General features: G+C 26.8%; 1 protein-coding gene across 2 annotated transcripts in view; it reads left to right on the top strand.

The window, feature by feature from the left end:
• The window catches only part of LOC100167273 (regulating synaptic membrane exocytosis protein 1), a 203,275-nt gene that overhangs the window by 150,104 nt on the left and 31,182 nt on the right, over positions 1-21,989 (top strand). Inside the window, exons 7-9 of one of the 2 annotated variants that reach the window (XM_029488060.1) lie at positions 3,570-3,756; positions 14,763-14,948; positions 16,536-16,685. In XM_029488060.1, the coding sequence (XP_029343920.1) occupies positions 3,570-3,756; positions 14,763-14,948; positions 16,536-16,685 (523 nt within the window). The remainder of the gene's footprint in view (positions 1-3,569; positions 3,757-14,762; positions 14,949-16,535; positions 16,686-21,989) is intronic. The other variant, XM_029488061.1, reaches the window with a different exon arrangement.

Here is a 21,989-nt window from a genome sequence, read left to right as displayed (position 1 = left end):
AAAAATTATTATTTTTCCCATACAAGTTCAATATTATAATTTAAAACCATTGTATCATAAACATAGTAATTACTGAATATTTCTTTTCATCGAACACCAAAGTTATAAATAATTAATAACAAAAAAAATAAAATATATTGTTCATATTATTATTTATTATAATCCAAAATATTTTATTACAATCACGCAGCAAAATATTATCCTCTTGGTTAACTAAATCGACGATATTTAACCAACATAAAATTGGTAAAAAATTGTATTTTCAAATGAAGAAATATTTGTATTACTATGCATGTTGTAATCTGTAGAACAAACTTAGAGTAAATTCGTATACATTTCATCACATCAAATTTAAAAGGGTCTATTTTCAATGGGTCACGAGGAAAAAAGATGTGTAATCTACCTATCCGACAAGACGCTCATTAAAATAACCGTAAGGATACAGGTTGCTTAAACCTAAATCATTGGCAAGAATATGGTCATTATTGCGCTATGGATGAATCAGCTATAAAGTCGGATCAGTTTTATATTTGAATTGATTTTTTTTCAACCCTTTTCTTTGCATGATTGTATCAACGTGTTTTAGCTTTATTGATTTATTAATAAAAACTATTTGAGCGAAATATATAATAATATAAATATGAATTAAATAAGAACAACTGTTTTGTAGTAACAGCTTTCATCTATATTCGTTTACATCGTTTGGTTATAGATTATTTTTTTATTTATTTAAAACTACATTTTCTTTAACAAAATATGGTTGATTATTACATGATATTTAGAGAGTAAAATATTTTTCACCATATTTATATCTTATTATAAACTCATTGTTTTTTTAGTATTATTTATTATTCTACCCTATTTTGAATCCAATATAATTCCAACTCCGGAATTCATTCCGATATAAAACATAAAGTAGGCATGAATTAATTATAATACCGTAAAATATCGAGCATATACAATAGTTATTTTACGGGTTAATATCCAATGTCGTAAAAATGTATCTTCAAATGCTGATTAAAAATAAATGTGACTTTTCAGTAAACTTTTTTAAAATTATAGATAGATAAACTTATGTAGAACCTTGTATTCAATTTACAAATCTTAGATATAAAAAGAAAAAATGTATGATTTTTTGACTGAACAAAACATTTTTTATCAGAAATTATGGTAAAAAAAAAACTAAAAATAGTCAAAATATTTAAACAAATTTGTTATTTTGATAATATTAAATAGTAAATACTATTATAAACTTTTTGTGTATATTTCGAAGATTTTCCCTCTATTATTCAGAATTCTATTGAGAATTTTCATTCTGACCTCTCAAAAATATCAACCAAATTTAATTTTCTAGCGGAAACCATCTCCAAAGTTTAAAAACGATTTCTACTATTTATCATGAAGGTATATCGGCACAAAAAACATGACTGCTCCACTCAGAACCAAAAATTAAATTTTGGATACAATAATAATAATATCAAGGAGTTGTTGTGTGTACGTGGTAATAACTATAAATAAAATAAAATAGGTACATATTAGCTAAAATTAAGTTTTATCTATCAATTATAGTATACAATATATTCGAATTAATTTCTTTAACAATTAAATACTTTCATTAGAGTTTAAGTTGTTTAAGTTGGTAAGATTATTTCAAGATTTATTTATTAATTTATTTCAGCGTAATTCAATTATAATACAATAATAACTATAATTATATTAAGAGCTGATACGTTACCAACTGAGCTTAGCTCGTATCTGATATACGGATTTCAAACACTTTCATGGCTCTGTAACTCTCTGTTAATATTAAAATAATTTTCAAATACCTAGGTTCTTTTATATAACCATAATTTTATATCCATTATCCTTGGCATTATAAAAGTTCTTTAATATACATAAAAGTACCTACCTAAATAGGGTGGACACTGGACATTAAGCCTTGTACCTTTTATTTCTGTGGTCAATAAAAGTATACCCGTAATGTAAAATATGTGGGAAACCCGTCAGTGAACACATTAATTACCCAGTCATTGTGTTATAGGTACAATATAGCTCAGAAAAAATAACGTACAGAAAACATCTGAGTCACTTACTCAAAATTCGTTTTTATCTTTATAGCAAAAATCAGTATAAAACAAAATACCTATCTAATATCACCAACAATACAAAATAACAATATATTATTACTATAATATACAATATGTAGGTATACAGATTCTATATGATTTTAATACATTTTGTATTATATTATGTGGTATAGTATTATGGTACGGCTGCAAAGCAACATATTATTATGGACTTTTATTTTAACAATAATTAATGTTTTCTGCACAATATTAGTTTCGATTAAATTTATGATGCACACGTATTAAAAAAATTATTTGTTTTTCTTGACATCCAGATACGAAAATGATAAATAACATTTTTGAGACAATTAATTACAAAACAAACTTGTAAAAATTTAAGAAAAATGACAGTATTTTTTAGCATAATTTTGTTTGTACTATTTTGTAATAATTATTTAAAATGGTAACATTTATTATAAAAGTCTGGTCTTCAGATTTTTCTTCCTAATTTCCTTAGAGTGTATATGTAATAACATTATACACCATATTATTAATGGACTTTTGTTTTTATAAAAATTAACAGTCTCAAAATGTTTATTATAATATTATGTTTGACGATTGTATATCTGTCGGTCTATATTGCACTTTATTTAATATAATTTTGTATTTCTGGTTTCTGCCATATCCCAAATAAAGGCAATACATGTGTTAAAATCAGTGGCGAGGCTTGAATCTTTAGGACGGGGAGACGTTGAAAAAAACGGTAGGTACAATGACGACGATATAACAACTACAGATAAATAAAATAAAATACAAATATTAACGGTGAGACGCGTCTCATAACGCAACGATAATCCTCAGTTCTCACTAACTTTCAAATTATTTAAGCACACCGTGCCCAGAAAACCGAGACGTCGCCTCAGATTTATTTTTACTGTAGTTGGGTGTTTCTAGAATGACCCGCTACGCCAAACAACGATCGCTCACGTACGTGGCTCGCAACTAATCTGTTCTAAGAATACTATAAACTATAATGGCATAAGTGTATAAAAAAAAGACAGATTTTGACTATCATTGAAGTATATAATATAATTATATTATATATTGTATAATATATTATTATGACATTCAAACTTGTAAAACAAATATTTTTCGTAGTACATACTCTGCCTCGGTACAAATAACCATGATATAACTAACCAGGTATGTCAGCAGTTTATAAAAAAAATACGAGTTTTGGTCCTAGTTCGCGCTGGTGGTCACAGCTGTTTTCGTTGTTTGTGCAATTTGGTTTTCCCTAGAAAATAAAACCTATTTCATCATTTATTCCAATGACCACCAGCAAAACTGCGCAGCAGATAAGGTGCTGACATACCTTGTTAGTTATATCGTTATATCATGCAAATAACGGTAATAATTGAAAATAACTAAAATAACTGACGACAGTTTAATACATAATAAACTATAACTGTCACTATAGTGTATTGGTATCGATATTTTCAGGCTGCAGCTGCACTGAAAGTAGGCGATAGGAGTCGCATTACGGACGACAAACTGTGGAACAGGGACACAGGACTCAGACAGAAACGAGGATCGGCCGGCGCAGTGGTTGGCCAAAGTACGAATCAAACGCAGCCCACAGTATTTCGGTTTGACACTCGCCGAGAGTCAAAAATATCCATACCTGCCGGTAAAGTATACATATAGATGCACGTAGAGTATCAATTAAGTTCAATGAAAGTTTAAACGCCATCGTTTGATCAAATAATAACAGTAAACCACAGCTTGATTCTGATGTTTTTTATTTAAAAAAAATTAAAAAACACTCATACAGTTTATATAGCGAATCGTAAAGCATGCTTATTGCTCATCTCCCATTTCATCTTTTTACTATGCTTTTATTTAAACTATGATTTTGGGGGCTTATTAGTAGGTACTTATAGTTAAATATCTCTTTTCTAGCCCATATACGTATCTTATACTTCAGGGAGTGCTCTGTGGTGATAAAAATATTTATTGGTTTTTTTTTCAATAATTGTGAATTATAGCAACCGCCAACCCTCTTTATTTTATAATATAAAACTTTTCGAAAATTCGATATTATAATATAATATAAATCGACAGTCACATGATTAGATCCTGAGTCAATAAACTATATTTAGCAAAAAAAAATAGTCCACAACAACAAACCAGAAGATAGTAATAGTGATACATATTACATACTTACTATTAATTTTATAAATTATATATTACAAACAGGGCCTCTAACTTGTAAATAATTTCAACTTAGGTCTTATAGTTACCAACTGAATAAAATAAAATAGTTAGGTATATATTGGCTCGATAACGTAAATGTCCGAAAATCGCGTAGCTATTCAATATTTAAATTAACCTTAAACATTAAAACGTTTTTCTTTTAAAAATATTTGAATTACTTCATTCTTTGAGGATAAGGTAGATAGTTAATTTATAATGGAGTATAGATATCATTATCATTATCTAGTCAAAATATCAAATAGCTACAACTATAAGATTATATATATATATATATATATAAATATATATAATTAGAAACAAAATACAATACAAGATACAAGAGTTGGGGCAGAATCAATTGTTAATATTTTTATTTGTGTTTTTTTTTTTTTTTATTAGAGTAAACCTTTGATGACTAAGGCCATTAGCCTGTAAGATTGGTATGGGATGGTTGGTACGGTTGGTTAGCAAACGCTTGTATGTGTGGCAAGATTTTTGCCACAGTGAATCCGGGTGGTCACCTATCCGGGAACTAGTGGCAGAGGACGTTACTTACTCTCAACCACATTGCGTGATTGATTATAGCGACTGACCAGCACCAAGCAAAAATTGTTAATATTGTTGTTTCATGAATTACCGGCATTTTTATTTAATAAAGGTTCTTAAATTAAGATTATATTAACAATAACAATTTGCACTATTGTAATTTAATATAATAATTTAAACTATAATTGGTCAAATAAGTGGTTTATGTAAACGTCTTACATAGACAACATGACTAAATTCAAATAATAGATAGTGTTATAATTACCAATTTTTTAAATTAAAATGATATGTTTTAATAGGAAGAATTTACATATTCTTTAGAATTTTGCCCATTTAGGTATACCATTATAAAATGTTATAGGTATAAATACATGATAAATTGTATGAGCTATATTAGGATTAATAGACCGACAAAACGGAATTGAAAAGATTTTGTGCTGAATTCTTGTTGAGGGCATGAAAGTTTCAGATCACTAAAACATTCTCAAGAATGAACAAACGTCGGATACGGTAGAATGAATAAGGTTGCTAAACAATATAAGTTCTTATAGAAAGCTAAATTTCTGTTTGGATACTTTGTGTCTTCATATTATAATCATCACTATATGTTTTCTTCTATTTTAATTATTTGATATTTTGATATTTGGATATCTGGTAATACTTTAATTGTTATTTAAATCAAAAAAAAATAGTAACATTAAGAATATTTTTAAAGCCTCAGTAATGAAATTTTATCATTAAAAAATAAACTGTTAGATTTACATTTATGTTGTCTTAAAAATGGTTAATTTAATTTCAAACAATGAATGATGCCACATAATTTGGTTTAATTTATAGTTAGTTATAAGTTTAATTATTTGAATGATTTTGTGTTTCTATCAATAATATATAATCATTAAACATTATTAGTTATTTTTACCAATTGATTTTATTTAAATAAATCCATGGCAACATCATGTTCATTGGATGATATTATCAAGATTAAATTACATTTAGATTACAGATAATACAGAAGTATAATGATGCACGAATGATAATATAAAGGGTAGGTAGGTACTTCTAGATGATATGATGAGGATGTTTTTATACCTTGTTGAATAACTAGCTGAAAATTACTGTTTTTTTTACATTTTAAACAATTGTAACATTGAACAATACAAACCATGCATAAGTGTTTACTTATTAGCTTATTATGTCAAAATTTCAAAAGCAAAATAACACATTATCTAATTTGTTTGTATATATACGTACTATAAAATATAATATTACATGTATACAATAGTTGTATCACTATCACTTCGCACATTTCTGCAGAAAAAAAATAACCAAGTGTATAAATCGACGGTATATTTTTAGAAGATATTAAATTTCAATTTTAGCTATGTTATTTGAAACTATGAACTATGATTGTAATTTGTTACAGATAAAATACATTTTTATTTATATAGGTCAAATTTATTTCAATAAAATTGCTACTAATTTAACTTTTTAAATCGAACAGAAATGAATTTTCAAATATTATTACAATTCTACTAAAACTTTATTTGAATTCTTTAATTTTATTGTTCAAGGTTATTAGTATCAGGTTAGATAAATGAAATAATGTTTACGGTTTTACCTTTCTATCGGGGAACCTTCTGCTGATCTTCAAAAAAGATTGAAAGGTGAAAGCTTGATGGTTTTAGGACTCGCCTCGGTGATCGATGACGGATGGATAAACATTTAGTGCTGCCACCATAACCATTGTAAATATTTGGATAGTTTAGAATAGAGAAGACCATTTGTCGTTAGCGCCGATTGAGTTACGATAGAAAGTGAAAGTGTCTTTTTGATTGGCTATCATTATTATATCATGAATATTATTCACACCTGTCGCCTATGTGGATGCAAACTTACAAAATTCCGTCACTATTTATTTTTATATGGATGATTATAAATGTAGTACTTAATGGTATCAGTTATGATAGGGTTGTGAAATTTATCTACAGAATCAAATGTTTAAAAACGATTAACATAGTAATATAATATACTACAAGCTATTTTACGAATTTATTGCCTTGGATTTAATATTTTTCAAACTCAGAATTTATGAATAATATTATGGTGTTGGGGTTGAATTCGATCAAAACCTTATTTTAAATCAAAATGTATTTAAAACGTCACATTTTTATAGTAAATACCTACTATAGTTATTAATTTAATGTATTTAAATTTGTATATATGACTACTACTTTTACATATGTAAAAGAATGTATTTATTAAAATACTAGCTGCCCGACCTTCCTCTGGAAGAAATTATTTTTTTATAATTTAATTTAAAAACATAATATGACTATTTTTTGGCTTTACAAATAATATAATATAATTACATTATGTAGTTATTGTTATTGCTAATTTCTGAAAATTATATATCCTATATTTTGAATTCAACCACTGGAGTGGTAAATTTTATTCTTTTTATTATAGAATAGAGATAAGGTAGAAAAAAATGTAACAATAAATTATTTGTTCAATGAATAATATATATATTTCAAATAGAAAAATTCAAGTGCAAACAAATAAATAAATAATTAATAATAATAATAAATAAACAAACAAACCGGTTTCCTTCGTCTCCAAAATAAAGTTAGATTCTTATATATATAGATAAATATTTGTTGTAACACTTACATGTTTCCAAATATCCATTTAAATCTCTAGGTACTGAATATTATTTTTCTACACTTTGCAGGGAACTATTAACGCGTATAATAGCAGGCTATGAAATCATGACTCTTGAATATGCGTAACTTCTTCTCGTTAGAACTTGGAATAGTTATTTTCCTTTTAATAACGAAGTTATTATATTAACTTCCATCATATTGCCTAACTTCTCCCAGTGGTATTCCTTGTAGTTTTCATCACACATTTAATTTTAAAGACTTTATTATTTTTACACCAGTTTAGTTAATGTAACTCATACCTAGGTTAGGATTATTTGCCACTACTATAATTTTAACTAATGTTTTCGTTTTTGAAAACTGAAGCACCTATTCTAGTAATATATTGTTGTATCTACTTGTACAATATACATAATGTTAATGAGAATCCTCAATAAATAAAAACATTTTTTTTTCTATCTGACCTTTCTTTATATTATTATTATCATATGTATATATAATATAGGTACATAATATATATTTGAGTCTGAAGACTAATAAATCTAAGAACTACAAAAAGTTTTTTTTTATTAAACGCAACTATTATGGATTTACCGTCTTCCTTGTATTTGTGTTTAATACATGACATTAGTTTGCTGGGTTAAACTATAATATTGATTACAGTTATATAGAATTCTGTTCAACCAGTTCAAATAAAATGTCCCGGAAATGCACAAAAAAAAGTTTTTTCATTGAATAGAATTATAAGTTATTATAAATTTGTTTTTTGTATCATATCGAAATCGAGACCTGGAAAACGTATGTTATATTCACAAAATTCTCAATAATACAAGACACTATTTGTATTATGGGCACATTTTAAACATTTTACACTCCAGTATTTACCATGTTTGGGTCTTTGAGAGACCTAACCTATGATAGCTTATATTATATCATGCGCTATTTTCACACAAGAAATTCCAGTTTAATGTTACAAAAGTATATTATATTTGATGTGTTATGCTTCTAAACATTATTAAATACGTTTATTGAAGTGCACAGACTCAAACTATTATTTAAATTATTGATAATAATATGGTCAATATGTTTAACCGGAATCCAGATAAGTTTTCTTTTTCATTGCAGGCTGCTCCTGATTTTACTCATTTAAAAAAAAATCATGTATCGTCAACAATAATAATATTTATTATAATATTACGGTGTCTTTGGTCTTCTTCAGGTCCAGATAACGTATTAGAACATATTATAGTATATTTGTATATATTAATATTATGGCGTATGTTATAAGGTCTTGTTTGGTAAACTACGCCCCAAACACTTACTATAATAATATTGTTGTTGATTTTGAACACGTGCTACTATATAGAGCTTCAGCAGTCATTGTCTTAGATACTATTGTGTTTGACACCTGACGAAATTCTCCCTAATAAATATTATATATACACATTACACATAACTAGCGTGGTTTCTCACAACAAGTCTAGGGTTATTTTAGGTTTATGGGGTGAGAAACGAGTACCAAACACTCGAATAATTGGCGTGCGTGGCTATATAGGAGTGGAGAGCAGTTTACAACCCCTATAATATATAAACGTAGGTACCTTTTTCAACGAAGATAAGAGCTGAGTCAAAGTTTTTACTGTATTATTGCGTTTTATTTTTTTATAGACCTTTAAAATATATTGTGTAGCATAAATATACAACTTATATTTGGGCGCGGTTCGCATAGTATATGCCCGTATAATAATGACATTATATTTTAGATGAAAATATAATAAAATATATAATAACGTGTTAATTAATCGTTTTATCGTAAGATAATGAGATATGTGATTACCGACTAAATCAATCAATATTTATTTTATCTGTACCAGAGTGTACCTATGCCGTTATTATTAAAACACCCTCTGCTACGCTTGAACGATTTATTTTTGGTCCATCGATCATATTATGATATTAAAATGTCCGTTCTGAAAATGTTTATTATTTTTTCATACCTACGCCACTATAAACGCATGTACCATCGATAAATTAATATAGTCATAACTCCAGTAATTTGTGTTCAGACGAATCCCAGTGTATATCTGAAGCACATATTGTTTTAGTGTAATTTGAATAATATGCTAATTGTGCGAACGCGAGAACTTGAAAGATCACGGACTAATATGATTGTTAATACAAGCATCGGACTTAATTAGATGCAAATTTGAGAAGATTATTTTATTGAATAATCAACATAAAAATTATTTATTCAACAAGTTGCCTTCTAAAAGGAATATAATATTATATATGATGGCAGTGGATATAATAAAATTAGTCTGTGTCCTTCGAAAACAAACACTTGACCTATGTCCTGACCTCTGCAGGCTCGTTATTTTTGTTCTGTTTTGTTTAGGGCAACGTTTTTGACCCTAATTTCAAAGTTTCTGAGTTCATCCGACAAACTAGTATTATATTTATCATCTATTAAATGACAAATAAACAAAACTAGACATGAAATTTAGATCTGAAGTCACGGACCTTCAATTACAGGGGTATTCTATTGCATGTCGGGTGCATAAGTTTTCAAAGAAGGTGAAAACTACAATATAGCTTATGAACGTATTGCATTTTTTCTTAATTTTCTATTAGATCTGTCCGAATAATGTGTCAATTCAGAAGAGAGTTCTATGTCAATTGCTGATAGTTCAACGATGTAATTGTTTTTTTTTTCCTCAACAATAAATTAATAGTATTATAGGTATACAATAAAGGTACATACAAAATATTATAAAAATATATTACGGTATATAAACAAATACCGAGGAACTCTAGTCAGGGGTATCTCCAGGAGGGGCAGGGGCCGCCCCCCCCCCAAGCCCGTATTTATAAAAAATGTATATTGTTAACAAAAAATGCACATTAAATTATTATAATATTGTCATATGGACTATATGGGCCATAGAGGTATGACGGTGTATACGATGTACCTGCTGGGTAAATGGACTAAAAATAGATGACTTGAATTTGTGTTGTAAAAATTGTTGTTTTCTTTTTGTTATAAGATTTTGTGAAATTATAACTTGCCCCCCCCCCCTTAACCAAGGCTCTGGAGCCGCCCCTGACTCTAGTAAAACTTCTTAACTGGTAAAACTTTTATTTTATCTACAACTACTGATAAAATAAATATCCAAGTTAGTAGGCTTTTGCCGATTGATGTTGGTAAATTATTAAATAAATATACAAATGAATTCAGTCTAACACCGAATTAGTGTTTGTTCAGGCGAAAATAATTTGACTCTTTTTGAGCTGTTTACGGACATTGTCAGTTTCCATTTTTTTTAGTTTTTATTCTATATAAATATCAATACAATTTTATTTTTTGGGTAAAAAAGCTTGAAAGTTTAATAGAAGGCGCCTAATACATTTTTTAAAGACAGATGAAAAATATTAAAATCCATCGTCACAATTTTTTTTGATAAACATTTAAAGTTCAAATATTGACAAAATACGTAAAATACACGAAAATGTGTAATTTATTTTGAGTTGGAAATTTATATGAATTTTCTATTTAAATCCGAGATTTGAAAATGTAATACAAGATTTCTCATAAGTTTGTCTACCTTTATCAAAAAAAAATGTCTACAAGCAAATCAAATTAAATTTTTATGAACGTTTTAAGTTCATGTTTTTACAAGATTGGATATTCACTCGTTCTCATGTAGCGATTTTGTTATTTTGTTGTAATTCAAAAACGAATAACTTTAGATATATAAATATTTCACTGAATGTTTTTATTTACATTTTCTATACACCATACAATTTTGAAAATATTTTGACTCTTTTTTAGCTATTCACTGATATTACCAGTTTTCAATATTTTTAGATTTTTTTCTATATTTGTCAATAAAATTTTATTTGTTGGGTAAAAATGCGTGAAAATTTAATACAAGGCTCCTGATATATTGTATATTGTTACAATAGCAGTTGAAAAATATTGAAAATACATATTATGCACAATTTTTTTATAAGCATTTAAAGTTCAAACTTTGACATAATGTATCAAAATTAAAATTTAATAATTATTTTGTAGTGAAAATTTAAAACAATTTTCCATGTAAAAAGGTTATATATAAATAACATTGTTCACAATAATATCATCAAATAAACTTAGTAATATCATCAGTGGTGGCTCGTGGTTTGGACAACGGGACGATCGCACCTCCTACTAAAATTAATTAAATGAAGAAAATTAATTGTATAATATTCTTAATTTTACATTTTTAAAAAATATTTTTTATTAAAAATTCAAATACTCTGAGTACGCATGTATAGGCGAGGTGTTGCAATCGTGTGCGCGCAGGTACGCTGCGATGTTATATTATACGGGTTTGGACGACCGGAAACGTCGTCCACTCGTCCATACAGTAAAATGTTTATATAATATTACTTTATTGGGTAATTTATTTTTAAAATTAACAGCGTTGTTGGTTGCTAATCGCTATTATTATTTTAATTTCCATTTCTACTACGACCTGCGACTAGTAAGATGTATATTTTCGTATATTTAAATAATTTGTTATACCCATGACTACCGCTATTATATTTAAAGTCACACCCCAAACACCAGCACCCACTAGCCGCCATTGAATATCATAGGCTGACTGACCGTCTTCGCTCAGAATCGTTTTTCTTATACAATGATATCATAGCATTAAATTCAAATTTAAAACCATCTACTACAGACTACAGTGATCCTCTTGTAACCTACTGCACAGCAGAACGACACCCACTTGCCCACCTTTTTATAATTAAAGTTTAAATTAAAAAGTTGGAAAGTGGGTAACACTTTGCTGTATTTTTTGTATCGTGTTGGTCAATGTAAAGGATATGTTAAATTTGAATTAAATTATCTAAAATTGCTGTATACAAAAAACAATTCTGAGCGAAAACAGTTTGTCAAATGATATAAATATTGAGTGTATTTTATGATATTATTACGATTAAAGTAATTAATTTTCTATTAAACATCAGTAATACAGTAGGTTAAATACATTTTTTCATAAAAAATTGCATTTGAAAATGTAATTTTTAATGTATAAAATATAATAATATACTTTACAGGTTTCAAGTAGCCGCGAATAATATTACTAAATTACAATAATATAGGTATTAATAAAATAGTTGTTCGTCTTTGTTTAAATATCTAATTTCATCCAAATTGGAACTTAAAATATCTATATATAAAAACTACTTTTACTTATTTTTAGAATTTTTAGTTACAGTATGAACTACTCGTGTAAAATCATTTTTAAATTTTTAATCAGTTGCCGTGAAATTGTTTGATGAATATTTCAAAATTTGAACTTATAGAATGCTAACAAAAAAAAATCCTGCCTATAGATATTAATATTTATCAACTGCTATTATAATAATAACTTATAAGTTATAAGGAATCTACCATTATTTGTTTTCGAACTACAGCAAAATAAGAAAATCGTTCTACGAGAAATTGTTAATTTACGGGTGAATATCCAATGTCGTAAAACTTGGAACTTCTAACGGCCATAAAAAATGAATGTGACTTTCCGGTTAACTTTTTTTTTTGTTAAAGATGAGAAAACTTATAAGGAATTTTATATTACGTTTTAAAATCTTAGATAATATGAACAGAACATTTTTGAATTTCCAACTCCAAATAATTTGCAAATTGCTGTGTATATTACGAATTTTATCAAAATTCTAACTTCAGGCCATTATTAAAACTACATTTTTTAAAAAAATTACACTAATAAAAACTTACGAGGAACGTTTTATTAAATTTTAAAGTTGATTGGACCAAGTGACAATTTTTTATCGACAATAATTAAAAATCAACTAATACAAACCAAAAATGTCATATGCTTGTTGATTTTTTCGAAAAGTTGTTTTGCGTAAAAATGTCAGCATTTCATTTTCCTTCGTTTAATTGTTTTTTTCGATGCTTATTTTGAAAACTACTATTTGACCTATAAAAATTAGCAATTAGATTTACTCTTCTACTAGTAAAGATACTGAAGTGGAAAATCGTTGCATTATTCTGACTACTTTTTGTGTACCTATACATCACAAAAACAAAAAAATACATATCATTGTAAAATGAATACATTTATCGCTCCATTTTGAACAATCTTTTACTTTTAACAATTATTAAAAAATGCAATTTAAATGTATGTTTATTTCAATAATAATACATTTTATTGCGGCTTGGCTTGGTGCGTTGGCAGCCACCAGTCGCGCAATACGACTGACAGTAAGTAACGCCCGCTGCTACTAGTTGCCGGATGGGTGACCCATGACCACCCGGGTTCGTAGTAGTAAAAACCTTGCCACATAAGGGTAAACGTTTTTGCTTATACCAACTGTAACAACCGTAACAAAACCTTACCGTACGAAACTTACCAACCACAATCAATCATAATCCCTTACAACAGCAGCTATAATGGCCAGTCATCAGGCTTAAGTCCAATAAAACATTTTTAAAAAAAATACATTTAATTTTTCCTAAAATTTAAGGAAATTTAAACATTTTATATCATCGATAGTATTTATAAATTTGATTATATCATACATTTTTTTAAAACATTAATAAAACAAAATCAAATTAGAACAATGTTCAAATATTTATTTTACTTTCTTTTTATTTTATTTGAAAATTGTTCCCATAAATTATATTTTGTACTTAAACCATAATAGATTATTTATTCTTATTGAATTTTTCCATTTGTAAAAGCTCGAATGAAAATGACTACAATTACAATAGTTAAGGGGAATTATTTTGTATATCCTAGAAATTAACAATATCAATCGGTAAAAATCTAGTATTCTGCCATTTAGTCGTTCGTAGAACCTAGGTTCATTTTCTTATTTTAATCAGTACATTAGTTAATAAAAACAATTTCTCAATTATTATTATCTTCCATTTTAAATTTTAATTAGTATTATAGTTGAATATTATACTAATCGTTAATTTTCGTCATCTGTATGATCGCACGTTTTTATAAAAAATGTAATAATATAATATAATATAATACGTAATATTCATAATGTTGGTTGAACTGAAACGATATAATACATGTTATAATATAATATGACAAACAAATAAATTAATAATTAATTCAATGAACACTAGGGTTACGTTTTACCATCATTATTTTATAAATGATTGATTGAGATGGTTGAATTTTAATACTTGCAAACCACATATATATAATAGATGATTCTACGGATGATCCTGACGACGCAGAAAATCGTTGGAGGAGAGGAGCACGGGGTGCTGTGCAAAGGGTAAGAAGAAAGTCCAGGGTGCAAAAACAGCATAGCTATGATGATGACATAAAGCCCGGCGTTGGGCAACAAGGAGGACAGGGTGTCACTTCGACTTTGACTGCTGAGGGACAAGGTAATAATTTTCGTGGTTAGCCGTATGATTGCACTCCATTCCATTTCAAAAAATCCTTCGAATAAGTAATCATAGGAGTACCTAATAAGGAATTTCATAATAAACATTATTTTTTGTATCTCGGAAGAATATTCCATATACCGTTTAACGACATAATTATATCCAAATAGGAATGGGATTAATAATTATATAGTATAATTTATCGTTGGGGTGGTTGTCATATAATAATATTATGTTAGTCACCGTAACAAAGATTTAACTCTCAACTTTTTTTTTCGTATATTTAAGGTTAAATTTATGTCAGAGTAATTTTTTTCTTGCAAAAAAATGTACTTAAAAAACCATTTCTGTGTTTTATTGTATAAACATTTATAAATAAAACAAAGATTTTTTTTTTACATCTTATAATAATGGGATATAAATATTTAATGTGTATGCAAAAACAATTAAATAGTACAAATTTTATAACAAAAGATTCAAATATAATATATGAGTGGACATTTCTATACAAAATAAATGCATTACAACACGACGATTTCAAAAAAATAATATATATTATTAAGTGCTTTAATAATGTAAATTTTAATTGAAGATTTAAAAGTCTGTATGGAAAAAAAAACATTTATTTGTAAATTTGCACTCTTCCGTCATCATAATAATATATTGATGTACACTTTTGCACATTTTACAATTGTACGGTACTAAATATTTTCATAAATTGCTTCAAAGAAATCCCATTAAAACTATTAATCATTACTTCGGCGAGAATTTAAAAGAAAAAAACATTAAAGAATAACTTTTACACTTCGACATTAGGATGTACGTCCATTGACGCGGCGTACTTTCACCAAATGATTAATAAATAAAAGTCGATCGTAAACATTTTGAAGCGTGAAAAGGATTTTAAGTTTTACATTTCAATGGGCTAGTGAGTCACAAGTTGTAATTAACAATATGCACTATATAATAATTAAACTTTGAGCCGTCCAGCGCTTTCATTTACCATCGCTATTTAATTGATAATTAAATATAGTGTGTTTCTTTTAATAAATTAGGACGCTTAAAATAAATCATTATATTTTGTGCACATGACGTAGACCGAGAGAAAAAAACAATTTATCCGTTAATATCACACTGCACACTGCACTTCCCTCCAACATTTTAAGATAAACTATTGTTGTGGTTTTGGGAATAATTAAAAAAGATTATAATACAGGTACCAATATATATTTAGCTGCTATATAGATATTTAATTTAATTCGAAATCGATGTTTTTTTTTTCACAAATTTAATAAGTATTAGGTTTAATACGTCATGATGGGTTTGATAATAATGCCTTGCAAAATAAAAATATAACAGACACCCGTTTGTGTCAACACTTTTAATAACACACGCGCTTAAAAATATTTGACGGGTGTATATTATTATAGGCATTATAATATCAGTTTGTTAGTGTTTACCTCAATACGTCGAACTGTGATAAATTTAACTACCTACCTATCTAAATTAAATAATAGTATAACGTTATACGAATAATATTATTACAATACGATTATTGCGGTTCAATCGATCGTTTGGTGTTTGCAGCTCAACTGCCGAGACGAGCGTCAGCGTATGACGTATATCAAAACCGCGTGGACCAGCAGCAGCAGGGTTCGTCGCCGGCGAGTCGGAGGTCCAGTTTCCGGATACAGCAAGACGAAGACATTAGCGGCGGTGGAGGTGTGCAACAAAAAGGTAAAAATATGTCATTGTTATACGACTTACGACCGGAACCTCGCACGCGCATACTTCCGGGTGTTATTATATCATTATAATTAAGTATTTTGAAACGGACGTGGCGGGGCGAGTGCCCTGGAGTGGTGGTGGGTCATACACCACGTGATTATTGGAGTTATGCAAATTAAGCAGATAATAAACCCCTATAACTTTTATCCGTCTAAAACACGCCAGACCCTTTTCACTATTGCTAATTTTATACCACACCTCGCGTGAATTTCCAATGATATGTGTTGTGTGTGATATGTGTGATATTATACGTTTTAGATACTGTGCAAAACAATGACATTATTATGTTCCTCAAGAAAACATTTGCAAAGGTATAATGTTTTGAATCCTTTATAATGTTATGGCAAACGACCGTACACGATTATGTGTCAAGATTACACTACTTTATTCCATTCGTATACAATACGTCGGATATAGTATTTTAATATATTTACCTATACAGTTGGTCGGTTAAGTCACAAAACATATGCCAATATTGCCTGTAACAGATAGGGGTGAGGTTGAAATAAAATTATTAGAATTAGATAGGCATTTTTTTTAGTTATCTAGTAAATATTTTCATAATTGGTAAAATGAGCCTTTGTTTTTAAAATGATAGACTACATGTACATTTATGAACCATTTAACATAGATTATGTATAGACTATAACTTAGCAAGACTTATTTTAAAACGGAAAAGAAGACATGTAAAGGAATCAAACAAACTGCAGTACAAACGTGTTTATTTAGGAGTTTTCAATGAACACCAAAATGAGTTTTAATCCAACTAAATATTTCAATCATTAATTTAAGTGCTATTGTTTTGTTATTTAATACATATTATAAAACATTTAGTTGATTGTACCAATATAAAAATATAGCAAAATATTTATACTTATATTTATACTTATTATAATACTTTTTTAAGGCATAAAAACAAAATTATATCACAACGTATATTATGACTTATACATTTCCATATTAAAGGTAACAAAATAAAAATATATAATCATTATAAATTAATTGTTTAAAAGGTGTAGTTTAAAGAAAAATGTAGAGCCCCAATTACATATATTTTCTTTTAATTTGTGCAATGAATGTGGGACTTCTATATTCACAAAAAAAAAATACAATTTTACAGTAATCAATTTATATTTAACAATGCTTTACTGACTCATTGTAAACATTGAGAGATGAATATAGCAAAGCCAATAAATAGGTTCTAATCTCACTTTTGATCTTATGATGGTGTAGGTTGACGTAGTGACGTGGTGGTATTTTACGACGACTCATAATTAAAATATTTATAATTATGATACAAGAATCATAATAATAATATTTAATAAAAAGAACATAAGTCATAAAAGAAAATCAAACGACGACGAACGTCAACATCTCATTGAATTGTAATAATAATAAGAGTTGCCAACTTTATACTTCAGAAATGTTTCCTGTTTATAGTATTTGTATAATGTTATGATGTAAACTCTCAAAATTATTAATTAGTATGATACGTTTCTATGGTATAACAATATGTTATAGTCTAATTATAATTGATACATTTTATTGTAAATAATAATGTGTAAAATATTACGTTATTTAAATGTTCATCATATTAGAACTATAGCTAATTTGAAATGCTAAAACTAAACTATTGAGGGTACATATTATCCAAAGAATCTCCTTAGTTGTGCCAATTTTAAAAAAAACATAGTTATCTATGATGTATTACGTTATGATAATATATTATAAATAATATTCAAACCATCATATGGGCTGTATAGTTAACTATAGAAAGCATGGTTGGAATAAAGCGGTTTGCTGCTTTTTTATGTGGCGTTCTTCTTTAATATTAGAAGCGTATCAGACAATGCAAACAAAGACATATTTTTCGGATATACCTACTAAAATTGCTTATATTTGCCAATATTATTATGAATAGATATTTTTGATTTCAAAATTAAAATTAAAATATTTTATGACACAATTATAACAGTTGTTTAAAGTGTTTTAGGAAGATATATCATGTTTTAAAAACCATCCGTCACTTTACTATTATTTTAGATACCTTACTGTTCCAATTTATATACCTTCTTAAATTACCTACATGAAACATAAACTATTTTAAACTGCGTTATGTTGATAAAAATATGTTCTGTATAATTAATGTTGTAATACTAAGTCTTCCATGTACATCGTATTATTTGTAACGATGTAATAAATATTAAATAAAAATAAAATAATGTTGTATTTTATATTCTGACCACATCATGGAAACTATATCGACTTTGCAATGATGTACAATTTTATTATATTTTATAAAAACTATTATATTTTAAATGTAAATCTTCGATAGTATTATAATATTGTGAGACCATGTTTTGATGCCATAAAATCATGTAAAATACTGTTTTTATTTTACAATACATAAATAAATTAAGGGAATATTTTTGTCTAATGTTATAACCACGAACACATAAACCATTATTATCTTACATGAAAATTAAACTATTATTATGAATAATATTTAGTTATCATTACATAATATCATCATAATAATGTATTATTATAACTGAAATAATACTGAAACATCTAAAACAAGATCAAACATACATTTTAGAAATACCAATGTCAATAATATAAGAATATTACAATATTCATACCTAATTTTACTTTATCAAAATTTTACAAATAAAATACTATTAATATTATTATTAACATTAATATTAATCATCATAAAAAGTTAATCATTATGCCGTGTTTAAAAATTAAAGAGAATAATACTAATTCAATATTATTTTCGATTACACTAACCTAAAATATTGTTAATAGTGAGTAAATAATCAATAAATATAGTCTTAGAATTCGTTTATTATACCAGAGGGTGGACACTTTTGGGCGGCAGACCGATAACAGAAAATCATTCGCAATTTTATTTAAGGTGGTTTTATCAGTTTTAATTCAAGATAAGAAACATATTCTAAACAACATTACAGTTTACAAATCACTTATCAGTCTACTCAGGTGATATCCGTCTGCTAAATATAATCACTAGCTAAAATTGATAAAAACTACCTCAATTAAAATGGCGGCTGATTTTTTGTTTGGCCCTATCTTACTGTATACAGTATTATATATAATATTTTGTTATCAGTGTCCATTCTGATTTTTCTATTCTGTGATTATACATAACGTCATATTAAATAAATTTTTTTTTAAATAATTAAATTATTTTTCTAAAAAAAAGTTAGATTATAAAAAACTATAGTGTTATACATGTGCAGTATTTTAAATATCTCCTACAATTTGTTTTTCATAAAATATTGAAGCATATCAATTGAAAACGTTGGTCTTCCAAATATTGACACCATTTTAAACCATCGAGATAAGAAGGGGAAAAAATAATAACTTTGTTGGCTGTAAAGACGTGCTTCTCAGTACAGTTAATTATTATTTAACGAAAACTTAAAATACAGAAGATAAATTCCATATTAATATTTTGATATGAATAATAATTGAATTATATACATACATAATATTATATTATTGTAAATGATTCGTTACAGACAGGTCAACCGAGTTGGATAACTGCTTCTGAAAATGAATTAATTAAAAAAAATTACTATACGTAGAACAGTTTGATGAACAATATTTAGGTTAGTAGGGTCAAGCTAAATAAATAATAGCAAAAAATGACATAGATACGGGGTATGTTGTTATAATACACTGTGTGGTTGATATATGTTGCACTGAAATATTGAAAGCAATCCTAGTGTATACCTAAATAAAAAAAAAACATGAATTTATGGCTAGGTAACAAGATACAAAAGAAAATTGTGTGTATTTATTTTACATTAAAACATAATAACCCAATAATTTTGTCACCGCATATATGCACACATATATATATGCCACATCTAAAACCTATTTTAAATTAATATTGTCCTATAATAATTTCACATGACGATTAAAAGTATACGAGTATAGTTGATATTATATGGTAATTCAGAATGAGCTTTACGGTGTTATTAAAACAAAAACCGTACACAATTTCATTTAATAGGTGCGTAATATACAATATAAATACGATCAAATATTCACATAATAAGATAATATTTTTTGTGGAATATATTGCCCACAAATAGTATAGTTGATGCAGAAAAATAATGTCGAAATCTCAAAGATATTAAAATAAATGTTTTTTATTAGAAATCTGCATACACATAATACCTATGTGATACCAATGCATTCATATAAACAGTGCAGTTTGTACCAAACGATAATTTAAATTACTTTATAATGGTTTAATTTTTTAATTAAGTAATAATATTTATTAAACCATGAATAATTTAATGAAACAAAATAAATAAATATCAAGTAAGTACACAGTGCAATGTAATATATTCATTTAATTTGTATAATATTTGAAAAATCAAACTAAATACAATATGTCAAAGGTAACACCTTTTTGTGTATTCATTAATAATATAAAATGCACATTTCTGTTTTTAATTCAATTAAAATTAAATTTATTAAACTAGTTTAAATTTCTTTCGTGAAAAATAAGCTGTTAAAAATGTAAATGTTTGAATTTTTAAAACTTGTAAACAAAAGTGCGTATTTTTCTATTTAATAATATAAATTATATACATAAAATTTTCTAAAATCCATAGTATTATCATTAATATTACTATATTATTATTATTATATATACGGTTTAAATTAGCTAAACTGTAGAAAAATAATGTATTTTGTATGATTAACAATTATTTATAAGCAATATTTGACACGTGTACAATAATTTATTTGTTTAGATGCAACTAAGGTGTATTCGAATTATAGAAATTAAGGAATAATTAAAATCCTTAAAGATAGTTGTTAAAACAGTTTCAATTTGCTGGTTGGAAATTGAACACCTATGATTAGGTTATTCATATTACGTTTTGACTTCGTTTTTATTTTAATTTAAAATTGTTAAAATAAAATGTTTGTTAAAAGTTCAGGTTTCTTGTTTATATGCAGACATGTTGTATCACATAATTTCAAAAGACTAACAAATTGTTCATTATTTAAAGTTTGAACAAAATTTAAATTTTTCTACAAATTCATATTTGAGTATTACATTTTTATTAAAACTTGATTTTAAATTTATATGAAAAACTTTCTCATATCGAAAACGAATTGTATCTAATTAAATTTTGGCTTGTGACAAAATGTATATAGCTTCTAAATAATTTTAGGAATTCAAACTTATTTATTCAGTACTTTATAAAT

This window comes from Acyrthosiphon pisum, chromosome A1 (genome assembly GCF_005508785.2).
Source record: "Acyrthosiphon pisum isolate AL4f chromosome A1, pea_aphid_22Mar2018_4r6ur, whole genome shotgun sequence".
NCBI classification, from domain to species: Eukaryota; Metazoa; Arthropoda; class Insecta; order Hemiptera; family Aphididae; genus Acyrthosiphon; species Acyrthosiphon pisum.
Note: the sequence above shows the minus strand (reverse complement) of the source record. Positions and strands in the feature narration are given on the sequence as shown.